This window comes from Myxine glutinosa, chromosome 14 (assembly GCF_964187855.1).
Source record: "Myxine glutinosa chromosome 14, kmMyxGlut1.1, whole genome shotgun sequence".
NCBI lineage: Eukaryota > Metazoa > Chordata > Myxini > Myxiniformes > Myxinidae > Myxine > Myxine glutinosa.
The window spans coordinates 84,955,667-84,970,852 of record NC_136274.1 but is presented as its reverse complement, the minus strand read 5'-3'; the positions used below and the strand labels follow the sequence as shown (position 1 = coordinate 84,970,852).

Here is a 15,186-nt window from a genome sequence, read left to right as displayed (position 1 = left end):
GGACCTCAAGTTCCTTGAATTGAGGTCCTCGGGAGACCTGTTTGCCAGGGTCTGTCTGCTCGCCATCGACCAATCAATCAAGCTCGAAATGATCATGCCCTTCCCTCTCACTCGAGTCTTCCCTCTCCCTTGCACACACTAATGGTGTTATGTTCTCCACAAGAAAGGCTACACTGGTCCATCATCTTGAGAAGCAAGAACCACTCACCACTGAGGTGCAGGTAGATGCATTGATATTTGCCTTCATGTTCTTTGTTCGAACTATGGTCAATCTTCCAATTACTGATGCAGGTGTGGCTCAATCTATACTATCAAAGGCAAGCGCATTGGGAAGACAGGAGGTACACTTTATGCGTAATTTATATGACGAGTCGAGCCGCAAACCATCTATAAGAGACAGTTACCACTCCAAGCACAGTGTAATTTCAGGAGATCGTCCATTTCAGATCACAGGGCCTCTGATGCATTGACCTAGCGACTTCACGAAGTCTCTGAAATCCTACAGCTTTACAACAGTAACACACTGGTATTAAAATATCCATAATTGTGTGGTAACAGTTGCTTACTTTACTATTACAAACTACAAAACATTTATTGGCAAGCATTTCTGCAAAAATAAACTTACGGCTTGCTTACATATCAAACATACAGGGCGTCATTTTGCACAACGTCAGTAAATCACTCGTTGCATTACTTAAGTACAAAAATTACAGCCCTTCTGCGGTTTTTAGATGCGGAGTGGGTGTCATCAAGGTACCAGGTGCTCATCACTGGAAAGGCTATATATTTGCCACATGATCAGAGATATCACAAATACCAGGTACGTTCCAACCTAGATTCAGCAATTTAGACATTCTGAATTTAGAGGTACTGTACACTATACTTGGGCAATCTTCGTAACTACTACTACGACTACTACTACAGGTATATGAATCCATCTTGCCCCTTTATCTGCAGGTGGAAGATGGTGCCATTACCAAGGTGTTGGTACCCTGGCTAGAAGTACTTCATCACAAGGAGGCGGACACTTGGATGGTGTTTCACGTCTATCATATTGCTACTCGTGCCACGCAGCCAGCGAAGATGTTAGTTCGGGCTGATGATGGAGATGTGGTTCTTCAACTTTCTCAACCATGCACAGAAGTTGGGAAAAGCTCACGTAATCCAGGATCTTCGATTATGCAGCAAAAACGATCGACGCACCGTCAATCTATCAGCACTGGCTGAAACCTTCGGAAGCAAGGTAGGAATAATTGTGTTCATGTGTTACGATTGGTCTTCTCAATGTTGGCGAGTCGTGAATTAGTATAACCATCATTTTGGTATGCGGTATTTGACTGCGGGATTTGATTTGTTGCAGGTCTGTGATGTGCTGCCGGCATTCCACGCACTCACTGGTTGTGATTAGATTATACTGCTGCGTTCATTATGAAGGGAAAGGTGCAGCCATTCAACCTCATGGCCGATCAACCAAAGACGCTGCAGGCACTCGTTCATCTGGTGCACGAACAGACTGTAGACCAAAGCGATTATACAAATCTGGAACAGCTTGTGTACTCCATTTATGGTGCCACAAAGCTAAAATGTAAAACAGTCAGAGGCCCACTTGAAGATATTACAGAGGTCTCTGCCAAAGAGGCAAACCAACAAGCTCAGCAATATCAAATACAATGATCCAACGATGCATCCGCCATGCTTAAAGGTTCTGGAGCAGCAGCTCAAGCACACCAACATCTTTGCGCATCGATGGTTGCATTCTTTCAACCTGACTGATCCCTGGGATCCACTTGAGCATGGATGGATCCTTCATGATGGCGAGCTTTCTCTAAAGTGGTTTGAGGGTGGTGGCATGCCAATTGACTTGGTTTATGATGAGAAAGTATCTGCCAAGGCTAAGGCTGGGGATTAAAGTGATGATGAAGGATACCCGAATGCAGATGGCAGTGATGTTTCCGAAGATGATGACAAAGAAGAGGAAGAGGATGATTCGATTTTATGGATTAAATGATCGTTACCTATGAACTTTCTAGAATATTAACAATTTGGTTAAAGTCAGTTTTTGTTTGTACTGATATGACATGGTATTTGGCATTGTTGACCCATTTGTTGAAACCGGGGGTCATTACGGCAGTTGTTGAGGCAGCCATTTTGGAGTAATGCTAATAAGGAGTGTTCTTATTGGTCTGATTTTGGTTTCAATCGATTCCCCATACCCAAATACCTATAGCTAGACACCAGAATTAGCTTTCTATGTTGATTAGTTCTCGAGTCATGTAAATTTGTTGATATCGGGGATTATTATGGTGATAAAGGGGTCAGTTTAGGGAGATTGACCATTTTCCACAGAGAGGCACGGTTGATCCCTTAAAATGCAGCCTGTGCTCTTGCGCAGTTTTTAAAATAGTCGAGGACATGTGTAAGCATAATTTCAGTGAAATGTGTACACTATGGACCCATTTTTGACGTCACAGCAGCCAAAAACGTGATTTTCCTTTGTCTCGCTTATATCATACAACGAAAATCACGTTTTTGGCACTAGCGCGTTAACGCCCCGGAGTTGAACGACCAGACGCCCAGTCTCTAGTGCCCCAAGGTATGCTTCATCATAAAAAACACACCAGCCAAATCAGACTTTTTTTGTAAATAAATTCCCTAAGCTGGGGGTCGACTGGCTTCCTTGCATCCACATCTAGACCCCTTTTACCTTTCACGATACAATTTACTACTTCTTAAAATAACCAAAAGTAAATGCTTTCACTACTCACATCAGAACCCACCCTCGGCATATCAACTCTTCTATCTCCCACCATCCTTTCCACAGTCTCCATAACCACCGGTGCTGTCGGAATCGCAACATTGGAGGCCACACCCCCTTGGGCCATCCTGATTCGCTGTCCTTGTTTGGTTGCCCCCACAACCTCCACAGGTGTGGCCGGTATTGCCGTGACCAGATGAGATCCTTCTGGGTACACCTCTGCGACTACTTGACTAGGGATGTACAAAAACAAGAGCAGAAAATGAAACAAAAAATAAAAAGGCAATATTGGGCTCAATAATGGATCACTCGGTTCAAAATAATGATAAATAATCCTCACTCTCTCATCGGAGACTGTTGCACCATCCCCTTCGCAAGATCCATTTCCTTAACATCTGACATGGAAGTCGCTGTCGAAACCGTTGTGGTTGTGAGAGTCATCAATGGCTCCGAGGTGGTCGACAAAGAGGTGGAGACCACCTGGTTGAGTTGTAAAGGAGAAACATCGGGAATAACAGGGTGATGGATATGGGTTCACAGGATTGGGAACAGGGAAGACAAATCCAATCTTATTTCATGCCTCTCTGCTTTAATGTGCAAATCTTCTTAATCAACCCTCTTGCTCTATAGAGTTTAGCTGGGTGGGGATTAAGGGGGAGACATGTAGACCACTTGTCAAACCTCAGCTTTAATGGTGTTTGTTGCCATGGTAATGCTGGACAGTCTCCCTGTGAGCCCGGTTGTATTCATGGCAACATCAGATGGAAAGGAAGCTGTTCGGGTAGGGGCGGCCACAACGCACCACCTTAAGATCATCACCACATACAAGTAGGGAAATTTACATATCATCACGTGGATAATCACGGTAACAGTGTGATAAAATGGAAGGGGGCACACACAGGGACTTTATTCTGTCAGATATCTAATTGAAGAGCAGACACCTCAAGGGGGATAGCTCTTGATAAGTTACCCTACCTTGTACCATAATCGAGTTACTAATAATTACTGGAAAAGCTCCTACCACTGGTAAAACTGGTAAAGGTGAAAAATTGGTAAAGAGTCCTGGTTGAGTAACAAAGCCTTTCTGTATTATAAGGGGAAGTAACTGCTCACCCCGTGGGTGTGCCGTTGTTGTCATGGACACCGATGGTCGGGGAAGAGGCAACGCAGTCACCAAGGCATTCTGGGATACAAGACCTGCGGCAGGCTGGGAAAATGGTACCCGTTTTCCCACCATACTGTGCGTTGGCTCAGCCGTTACTATGCCCGCCCCTCCCAATGCATGTTGGGAAGATGGGAGCAGCAGTATTTGCCCCAAGGCATGCTGGGTTGGTTGGGACAACAACATTGAGGTGTTTGGTGTGTAATTCTGGGAAGTTGTGGAAGGGTGAAATGGTATAAGGGAAAGAGGTTGCCCTGGTGCGTGCTGAGAAATGTGGGGCCAAGAAATGGCTTGTGGGGGAAGATGAACTCGATTAGTAGGAATCTGTAATGGAGCTGTAATAGTCACTGGTGGAGTTTGGGGTTGAGAAGTTACTAAGGCATCAAGAGCTGGAGGGGGGAAACGAACGACTCCACGAGTATCCAAATGGCGAATCACGGAAGCCGTGCCCGAGGAAACAAACACACGGAGTTGTTGCTGCTGCGACGATGGCTCCGTCGTCGCGGATCTTGAGGCAGTGTTCTTGACGTTCCTGCCAGAAACTCCACAGTCATCCCCAGCTGACCTGGTGTCGGTTGTGAGTGCAGTTGAAGTTGGACCGGAACCCAAGAAAGGTGCCACGGGAACGAGGCAGGGAGTCTATAGCAAGAAGTAATAAGGGAGAGAAAATAACTTGAAACAACTATTCACTATAATAATAACTAGAACTATCACTTTATAACTGCTGGCAGTGATGACCGGGTACCTCCGCATTCCCGCTTTGATACAACCTCGCTTTGATACAACCCCACTTTGATACAACCCTGCTTAATTAACAGATATACTGAAAAGTCAAAAAGCTGGTGAAGAATGTATGTGGTTTCTTCTTCTTCAAGTAAAAACAGCTTCTGGCTCCCAGACCATATGATCAATAATGTTGAACTTTTAAACACTTATTCGCCTTGACAACTCCTTCATTACTTTGAAGTTTCACATTGATCAACGAAGCGGTTCAGGAGATATAACTTTTTAAAGATTTTTGTTCAATCCAATATGTCTGACAAACCGTGTGACCGAGGAATTTTTTATGGACACCATGGTATCCCCTAGGCATGGGGAACATATGATTGAAGTTTCCACTCGATCTGGTCAGCTGTTCTGGAGGAGTGGCTTTTTAAAGAATTATTCTTTTTAAAATCGTAGCTCCCAAACCATGTGACCTATGACATCATGGTCATGGAACGTTTTGTTCGTCATGGGTATGCGACCATGCCTGAAAAGTTTCACCTCAATCTGTTCAGCCACTTTGGAGAAAAAGGGGTTTTTGTGGTTCTTAAGGGTTTTCTGTTGAACAAATATGGCGGCCGAACAACATGACCGATGACGTCATTTCTTTTTTCTTTTTTTTTGCTCACCAATTTATCCCAAGATGACGGTCAAGAAATTTCATGCTGATCGGATGAAGTTTTCTACTTGTCGAATTATGACCACATAATAGAGGCACATATGACATCATCATTAACATATGTTATTTCCCATGGGTAATTATTTCCAATGAGCCATGTCTCAATTTTATTTACGCAGCACTTTTGGAGAATAGAGGTGCATAGTTTTTTGGTTTTTCCAAGATGGCGCCCATAACACGTGACTCATGATGTCATCATTATCATTAGAAAATTCTACAGGAGGAGGCGCTCCTATGGTGAAAATGTTGTGTCAATCGGACCAAAGATTGCAGAGAAAATGATTTTAAAGGGAATAAACCGAAAATCGCAGTGAAAGAATGGCCTGAGAGTCACAATCACTCTCAGGTCACATGGCCTGAGAAGATAAAATGTAGAGTTTCTTCTTCTTCCAACAATAACAACTTCTGGCTTCCAGACCATACAACCAATCATGCTGAAATTTTAAACACTTGCTCCCCTTGATGACTGCTACATTACGAGACAGTTTCATGTCAATCAATGAAGCGATTAAAGAGATACGTTTTTAAGATTTTCATTCAATTATTTATGGCTGCCAAACCATGTGACTTATCACTTATTCCAAAAGAAGTTTTTACCCCCAAAACATGGGGAACATATATATTTGTCAAGTTTCCACTCGATCTGTTCAACCCTTCAGGAGACGTTACTTTTTAAAGTTTTATTCTTCAAAAAAATCACAGCAACCAAGCAATGTGACCTGTAACGTCATGCCAGGGGCTTATTACTTCCAAAAAGCAAAAATATTGACACCTTTGCACGTTTTTAAAAAAATGCACCATTTCTTCCAGAAAATTGTTGAAATGAAAAAATATTTTGGTATCCACATTTGTATTTCTTTGGTTTGCAGTGGAACAAAACAAAAAAATCTGAAGAAATTACGAAATCTTAGCTTATTCCACACAGAAATCCTAAAATGGCCCGGACAATATTATTGGCACCTTTTAGAAGTTGTTAGAAATAATTAGATTTCAAGCAGGTGATTCTCTTTTACTTCGGAATTGAACTCATCTGTGGTGAGTTGCTGGTGTCTGCAATATAAAAAAAATCACTCATACAACCAGTTTGAATCGAGAAAAGGAGTCATTCTGTTGTTTTGTGTCACTGTGTGTACCGTAAAGAGCATGGAAAAAAAAAGAAAGGAAAACCAGATAATTGTCTAAGGTCAGACACAAGATTGTAGCCACGCATGGACAATCTCAAGGCTACAAGTCCATCTCCAGAGACCTTGATGTTCCTGTGTCCACCATACGCAATGTTTTCAAGAAGTTTAAGGCCCATGTCACTGTTGCCAACCTCCATGGACGTGGCCGCAAGAGAAAACTTGATCAAAGATTGCAGCGAAGGATTGTTCGAATGGTGGAGAAAGCACCTCGATCACCTGCCAAACAGATTGAAGCTGACCTTCAGACACAAGGTACGACAGTTTCAACTCGCACCATACGCTGCCAACTCAATGAAAGGCGGTTCTATGGTAGGAGCGTACTGCTGAGAGAGACACCTAAGAAACGACTGGAGTTTCCCAAAACACACCGGGACAAGCCAAAATCCTTCTGGGACAATGTCCTGTGGACAGATGAGACCAAATTAGAGATTTTTGGTAAAGCACATCATCTCTATGTTTACAGAAAACAAAATGAAGCCTTCAAAGAAAAGAAAACCTTCCCTACAGTCAAACATGGAGGAGGTTCAGTGATGTTTTGGGGTTGCTGTGCTGCCTCTGGCACTGGGTACCTTGAATGTGCGCATGGCATCATGAAATCAGGAGATTATCAAGGCATTTTGGAGCACAATGTTCAACCTTGTGTCAGATAGCTGGGTCTCCATCAAAGGTCATGGGTCTTGCAGCAGGACAATGACCAAAAACTCACTTCAATAAGCAGGAATGGTTCAAGACAAAACGCTGGACTGTTCTGAAGTGGCCAGCAATGAGTCCAGATCTAAATCCCATTGAACACCTTCGGGGAGATCTGAAAACAGCAGTTGGGAGAAGGTACCCTTCAAATCTGGGAGAACTGGAGCAGTTTGCACAAGAATATTGGGCCAAACTGCCAGTGGAGAGATGTAGGAAGCTCATTCATGGCTATAGGAAGTGTTTGACTGCAGTTATTTTGTCCAAAGGCTGTGAAACCAAATATTACGTCTAGGGTGTCAAAGTTTGTCAATACCATTTCTTTTTATTTTCTGATTTAAAAGGATATATTAAGTTCTGAATAAAAAACAAAGGTTCTGTAATGTTAACAGTGAAATAAAGAATTGTGGAGACCAAATACTTTTGTCAATTTCAACTTATTTTTGGAGAAAATTGTGAGTTATTTGAAAAAAGTGCAAGGGAGCCAATATTTTTAGCCACGACTGTATATTGGTTGGCCTTGTGCATTGTTACTTGCCGGAAAAGATTCCAGCAAGTATGTTGATTCTGTCTGTTTGTCTGTCTGTTTGTCCGTATGTCTGTATGTCTGTCGCCTACAGGTCACAATTTTCAACCGATCTTCACCAAACTTCACCAAATGGTAGATAATTTTTTGGTCCGATTGAAGATAAGCAAAAAGCCTATTGTTTGGGGTCAAAAGGTCAATAGGTCAACATAGGCCAAAGGTCACCACCTTTGTCAAATTTCTAAAATCCTCAATTTTTAATCCGATTGACTTGAAATTTGAAGAGGATTTGCACATATGGTCACTGAATTCAACCATCAATTATATTTTAGGTCAATATAGGCCAAATTTCTAAAATCCTCAATTTCCATCCGATTGACTTGAAATTTGAAGAGGATTTGCATATCTGGACACTGATTCAACCACCAAGTATTTTTGAGGTAAACCTAGGCCAAAAGGTCAACATCGGCTAAATTTCTAAAATCCTCAATTTTCATCTGACTTGAAATTTAAAGAGGATTTGCATACCAGATCACTGAATTCAACCAACTATTTTTGAGGTCAATATAGGCCAAAAGGTGAACATAGGCCAGATTTCTAAAATCCTCAATTTTCATCCGATTGACTTTAAATTTGAAGAGGATTTGCATACCAGGTCACTGAATTCAACCACCAATTATTTTTGAGGTAAACATAGGCCAAATTTCTAAATTCCTCAATTTTCATCTGACTTGAAATTTGAAGAGGATTTGCATACCAGGTCACTGAATTCAACCACCAATTATTTTTGAGGTCATCATAGGCCAACAACTTATTTTAGGGATTTTGTAAGTATTTTGTAGATAAGTATTGCTACACACAACATACTTCTTGTTTGTTTTTTGATGGGTATGCGGTCATGCATGTAAAGTTTCTCTGATCTGTTCAGCTGTTTCAACGAAAGAGGGTTTTTATTGGTTTTCAGAAAAAAACAATATGGTGGCTGAACCACATGACCGATGACATCATCATTATTATTTTTTCTTGGCCGATTTTTCCTTTGATCTTGATCAAGAAATTTCATATTTGTGGGATCAAGCATTCTACTTGTCGAATTATGACGTCATAATGGAAGCATCTATGACATCGTCATTAATATATGTTGGTCACAATGGAGAGTTCTTCAAAATGAGGCATGATTCAATTTTTTTTGCATTGAGCGGTTTTGGAGCGGTTTGGCAAACTTTTTCGGTTTTTCCAAGATGGCGCCCATACCACGTAATGTATGACATCATAATTAACATAAAACATTCCACAAATGGAGCCACTCCTTTGGTGAAAATGTGTCAATCGGACCAACGGTTGCAGAGAACATTAATTATAAAGGTTTTGAATGGCCAAAACCGTGGCGGAAGAATAAAAAGATGAATAAATCTGAGCAAAAACAATAGGACATCCACTGCCGTGCCCCAATGCCAAATAAATAAATAACATATCCTCCAGTGAGAGACATTTCCGGGGCGCCATTGACGCTCTATTTTGCCGCAGTACAGCACACGGAGACGGAATTGGGAGGGAGCGGTATACAATAATTGATTAATTGTGAAATTAAAATACATAATTGTAAAATAATTAATTTCTTAATCAATTGGCAAATTTTATACCGAAACCACCACTGTTTCATCTGAACCTGTAATTTTTTCAAAATCAAGTATCTAAAGAAAAATTTAATAATTAATCGGTTAATTGATTAATCAATAAATCAAAAATACCCTTTACAGCCAAATCACTTAGTCACTTCTTGTTTGTTTTTTTTGCCTCAGACGGCACAAAAAAAAAAAAAAAAAAAAAAAAAACTGCCGTGTCCAAATATCAACTTCCCAGCTCAAAAGGTGCCTGAGATATTGCCCAGATGAGAAAGAAAATAAATAAGTACTTAATAAATCGATAATAACTAGGTAATTAATAAATTATGCGATTAATCAAAAGATTTTTTTTAAATACCGTTTTTACCAAAGCACTTGCTCACTATTGTGCCCAAACTTCAGCTTCCTAGCTCAAAGGATGGCTGAGATATCGCCTGGACAAACAAACAAACGGAGTGAAAACTGACTACTCCCTTTACGGCACGCATCATCGCCAGACCCCCTTCGTTGCCCAGCGATGACGTCATGCAGCACCTGGAGATGGAATAGGAGCGGTGTACAATAATTTGACAGTCGATAGAAAACAACGCACCTCTGTTGATGTAGTCACTGCTTCCTCTTCTGACATCTCCATGGAGACACCTTCTTGGCATGACGAGGTGCCCGTCTCCATGGTAACTGGATCTTGTCCGACCTCAACATCATCACCTGGACAAAAACAAAAGGTTTCTTTCAGCATTCACCAAACAAAGACTCACCCCATCTATTTGTGTTGGTCCAGACGAATTGTGTTTGACATATCTGAACATACTTACTTCATACTTTGACATACTTACTTTTTCCACATGCGAAATTTGCATTTATGTTTATTTAAATTATACAATGGACTACAAAATGTAAATGTTTCATGATATTTGTTATATTATATCACCTTTATCTATCAATATTGTTGAAATGAAGATCAAATAGCTGTATGTTGAAATATGTTGAAAAAGTCAAAACTTTACATGGGGTGCACTTACTTTTTTACGTGACTGTAGTACTCATCAAGGCCAGGCCTTAAATAAATGTGGGGAGTGAAAATAAGGAGGAAAGTGTATGATGAAAAGTGTATGATGTTTGTTAGCGAGAAAGAGAGGTTGAAGCCTCTCCTCTACGGTCAACGGAAGCCTCTCCTCAGTGAAAGACACATGAAAGCCCACTTGGAGTCTGCAAAAAAGCACCTAAAGGACTCTCAGACTGTGAGAAACAAGATTCTGTGGTCTGATGAAACCAAGATTGAACTGTTTGGCTTCTGTCTGGCCACTCTGCCATAAAGCCCAGATTGGTGGAGTGTTGCAGTGATGGTTGTCCTTCTGGAAGTTTCTCCCATCTCCACACAGGATCTCTGAAGCTCAGCCAGAGTGACCATCAGGTTCTTGGTCACCTCTCTTACCAAGGCCCTTCTCCCCCGATTGCTCAGTTTGGCCGGGCGGCCAGCTCTAGGAAGAGTCCTGGTTGTTCCAAATTTCTTCCATTTAAGAATTATGGAGACCCTCTTGTGTGTTGTTGTAAGAATTATGGAGACCACTGTGCTCTTGGGAACCTTCAATGCAACAGAAATTTTTTTGTAGGCTTCCCCAGATCTGTGCCTCGACACAATCCTGTCTCTGAGCTCTGCAGGCAGTTCCTTCGACCTCATGGCTTGGTTTTTGCTCTGATATGCATTGTCAGCTGCGAGACCTTATATAGACAGGTGTGTGCCTTTCCAGATCATGTCCAATCAATTGAATTTACCACAGGTCGACTCCAATCAAGGTGTAGAAACATCTCAAAGATGATCAAGAGAAATGGGAGGCACCTGAGCTAAATTTCAAGTGTCACAGCAAAGGGTATGCATACTTGTGTCAATGTGATGTTTCAGTTTTTTCTTTTTAATAAATTTGCAAAACTTTCTAAAATCCTGTTTTCTCTTTGTCATTATGGGGTATTGAGTGAAGATTGATGAGGGGAAAAATGAATTTTTTTTTTTTTTTTGTATACAGAGTCGAGGCTCGTGAATGAGCTAACATTTATCAAACAAACAAATCAAACAAACAAGCAAACAAAGTATATAAAATGGGAAGCGGTTGACAAGATGGGGAGAGAGAAGGGGAGGAAGCACACAAACACAACATTTGAGAGCAGGGACATCGGCTGAAATTTAAACGATTTCAGCATAAGGCTGCAACATAACAAAATGTGAAAAAAGTGAAGGGGTCCGAATACTTTCTGAATGCACTTTACATCGGTCACTTAACCAGATCGACCATTATTCAAAGGCGAGAATGACCTTTGCCAGAGTCTGCGAGCGAACCGGTGGCTCGAGCACGCCCACCAATGGGACTGGACCCGCCCAGCCGCCCTTCAGAGCTGGACTTGCGTCTGTCTTTGTTGCACCATTTCCAATCTGGGTGAGCCTTGAAATGAGCCTCTTTCACCTGCAGCAAGAAAGGAGAGAAAGTTATGCTTTGAATCAAAACTTTAAAAAAACCAGTTCAACAAATGTATTTCCTCCAAGTCCATATAATTAAAACAATACCTGTTCATCGACAGTGTAGGTACAACATTGTTTTTTGGTGTGTGTATTTAAATGATATCCAGAGAATAAATATTGCTTCCGCCCCCTTGAGCATTTATGGACGCCAGCTCGAGTAACTGCTACAATTAGAGTTTCACAGCAAGCACATGACCCACAAATCAGATAATTTGGACCTGGCACCGGTGAAGCTCAAATCTTTCAGGTGAATGAATACACTCCAATATGTGCGGTGCCATTGGATTCCTCAATCAGAGGATCGACATCGGAATGTCGGCACATCAACATGTTCACTCGTCTTCGCTCGAGGAGTAAAATAATAAAGTTCAAAAGTTTATTAAACGATAACAAGTTCATCAGTGGTTAAAAAGTGGATCAGATGGAACGGTGAAGGTTTAAAAAGAAAAGATGACATGGTGCGGACACCAAATATGGAAACACAAGGTGTGGGAAGGTAGGTACCTGAGAGGCCAGTTCGTGGTACTGCTGCTTCTCACGTGCCCCCAGTGCATACCACCATTCCCCAAGAATCTTAGAAACGGTGCGGTTATCCTGATTCGGGTGGCGCGCATGGACCAGGGCACGGTGCCTTTTGCTGAAAATCATAAATGCGTTCATAGGCCGACGGACATGGTCTTTGTCCCGCTGGAGAAAGGGAGGGTGGAAGATGGAAAAGCCGAGATGGGTGAAATAGAACAAGAGAAAGAGGTGGAAGGGGCGGAGAATGGAGTGTGCAAACAGATCAAATAAACTTTTGTCTCTTTACAGAATTGATGTCACACGTTTGTGTCCATCGCAGGTGTCCCTGAAGGTAACAATTCAACAAATATACACCATACCAGGTGAGGCAGAAACATTAATCATTCGCTGATAATTATGAGTGAGCTGGGTATTTACCAACAACATTGGTTCTTGCCAACAAGTCCAGTATTTCCCAATGACCCGGGTATTTACCAACAACGTAAGGTTACCAACAACAACTTACCAACAACAAAGTAATATACACGACCGGTCAAAAGTTTTAGAACGCCTCAATTTTTCCAGTTTTTATTAAAATTTACACAGTTTAATGTCCAGTGAATAACCTGAAATGGTACAAAGGTAAGCAGTAAACTGCTCGAGATTTTAAAAAAAAGTTTAGGTTAGCAAAAACGGGAAAATAATATAAATTGCACAGTTATATTGTAAAAAAAAAAGGCCTTCTTCAGGGAACAAGTAATGGGTTAACAACTTACAGCTGTTCTGCAGCAATGTAAGTAAATTAAGCCTTGAAAGTTGATGCAAACAATTCCTACAGGTGTCCCAACCTCTGCTGATTACTTGATTACCTACCCCTTGTCTGTATAAAAGCAGTATTGGAACAGACGGTTATTATACCCTCTGAAGCATTATTTGGACAATATTGCACTGCAGGAAGTAGTATATTGGAAACTGGAGGAAACTCTGACAGGAAGAGGTCTGGCAGACCCAAAGCCACAACAGAATCAGAATACAAGTTTCTGAGAGTCAACAGCTTGCGTGATAGGCGGCTCACAGGACAACAGCTTCAAGCACAGCTTAACACTGGTCGAAGTAAGCAAGATCCAGTTTCAACTGTGAAGAGAAGACTTCGAGATGCAGGTTTGACAGGTCGAGTGGCAGTAAGAAAGCCATTGCTAAGATGGCAAAATAAGAAAAAGAGGCTTGCCTGGGCCATGAAGCACTGCCAGTGGACTACTGAAGACTGGAAGAAGGTCTTATGGACCGATGTATCAAAATTTGAAATATTTGGTTCATAACGCATGGTTTTTGTACGCCGTCGAGTAGGCGAAAGGATGGTTCCTCAGTCTGTGACACCAACTGTCAAACATGGAGGAGGAAGCGTGATGGTCTGGGGCTCTTTTGCTGGATCCAGAGTCGGTGACTTGCAAAGAGTGACCGGCACCCTGAACCAAAAGGGCTACCACAGCATTTTGCAGCACCATGCAATACGCTCTGGTGTATGCCTCGTTGGTCAGGGGTTCATCCTACAGCAAGATAATGACCCTAAACACACCTCCAGGCTATGTCAAAACTACCTTCGAGGAAAAGAACAAGACGGTCGGCTTCAAATCATGGAATGACCAGCACAGTCTCCAGACTTAAACCCCATCGAGCTGGTTTGGGATGAACTGGACAGAAGGGTGAAAGCAAAGCAACCTACAAGTGCAACACATTTGTGGGAACTTCTGCAACAGTGTTGGGAAGAACTTCCCGAACAATATTTGATTTCCATTGTAGAAAGAATGCCACGAGTGGGTTCGGCGGTTATATCTGCAAAAGGTGGCTCCTTTGCAGAGTCAACTAGAACGGGCACTCGGTAGAGCGCATACCTTCGCCGCAGCTACTGTTCTGTACTTGGTAAAAATACGATTTTGACCTTTTCGTGACCTTGACCTTGACCTTTGACCCGATTGCTCCCAAAATCTAATCAAATGTGTCCCGTATAATAACCAATCATCCCACCAAATTTCATGCAATTCGGTTGAATACTTTTTGAGTTATGCGAATAACATACACACACACACACAGACATACAAATAAATACACAGCGATCAAAACATAACCTTCCGCTTTTGCGAAGGTAAAAATGTAAATTAACTTTTGTTAAACAAAATGATTCTATGATTTATTTTTTATCTCCAATTGTTTATTTGTTCTATGCTTAATGTCAGAGTACATTGAGACATTAAACTGCGTAAATTTCAATAAAAACTGGAAAAATTGAAGTGCAAGGCCTGTGAAGACAGGACGTTTGGGATTGTGCGGTTTCAACTTGGCCTCTATCTTTGTAAGACAATACAGAATACCACAACCTCTTCTTCTGTGTTGTGCGCGCAACTGGTGGTAGATGGTTGATTGACGCGGCTTCGTATTGTTGCGCAACTCCGGTTAACACCAGAGTCGCGGATAACCTAAACGGTCTTATTCGGAGGCACAACCCAAACACGGATTTTACGATGTGTCGCATGGGAGGGAGAAGGAAAATGGAGGCTGCGGCAAAGCTTACCTGGAGCGCGCCGGCGCAGCTTCGATCCTGCAACTGAAATTAACTCGACACGGACACTAAATTCAATGTACAAAAATAAAGATTTATTCCTGACCCGATACAATCAGAACGCGACGATAATCAAATAATGGCCTAAATTGGGACGTCCCCACACGACAGATCTCAAAGCACAGACGAGGGAAAAGATTACCAAAATAACACGTCTCGTCGTGTAAGGG

The 15,186-nt window shown here is 41.8% G+C and overlaps 2 protein-coding genes across 6 annotated transcripts in view; one reads left to right on the top strand and one right to left on the bottom strand.

The window, feature by feature from the left end:
- LOC144888884 (uncharacterized) overlaps positions 1 to 2,661 on the top strand; it is a 73,892-nt gene extending 71,231 nt beyond the window's left edge. Inside the window, exons 2-4 of one of the 2 annotated variants that reach the window (XM_078768537.1) lie at positions 732 to 820; positions 958 to 1,243; positions 1,361 to 2,661. In XM_078768537.1, coding sequence (XP_078624663.1) covers positions 732 to 820; positions 958 to 1,227 — 359 coding nt within the window. In that variant the 3' untranslated portion in view covers positions 1,228 to 1,243; positions 1,361 to 2,661. The remainder of the gene's footprint in view (positions 1 to 731; positions 821 to 957; positions 1,244 to 1,360) is intronic. The other variant, XR_013621448.1, reaches the window with a different exon arrangement.
- The window catches only part of CIC (capicua transcriptional repressor), a 45,736-nt gene that overhangs the window by 9,493 nt on the left and 21,057 nt on the right, over positions 1 to 15,186 (bottom strand). For 3 of the 4 annotated variants that reach the window (XM_068136323.2, XM_068136322.2, XM_078768534.1), the window contains 7 exons: positions 12,403 to 12,585; positions 11,695 to 11,842; positions 9,976 to 10,091; positions 3,869 to 4,556; positions 3,437 to 3,528; positions 3,096 to 3,235; positions 2,766 to 2,988 (listed from right to left, as the gene is read on the bottom strand). In XM_068136323.2, the coding sequence (XP_067992424.2) occupies positions 2,766 to 2,988; positions 3,096 to 3,235; positions 3,437 to 3,528; positions 3,869 to 4,556; positions 9,976 to 10,091; positions 11,695 to 11,842; positions 12,403 to 12,585 (1,590 nt within the window). The remainder of the gene's footprint in view (positions 1 to 2,765; positions 2,989 to 3,095; positions 3,236 to 3,436; positions 3,529 to 3,868; positions 4,557 to 9,975; positions 10,092 to 11,694; positions 11,843 to 12,402; positions 12,586 to 15,186) is intronic. The other variant, XM_068136324.2, reaches the window with a different exon arrangement.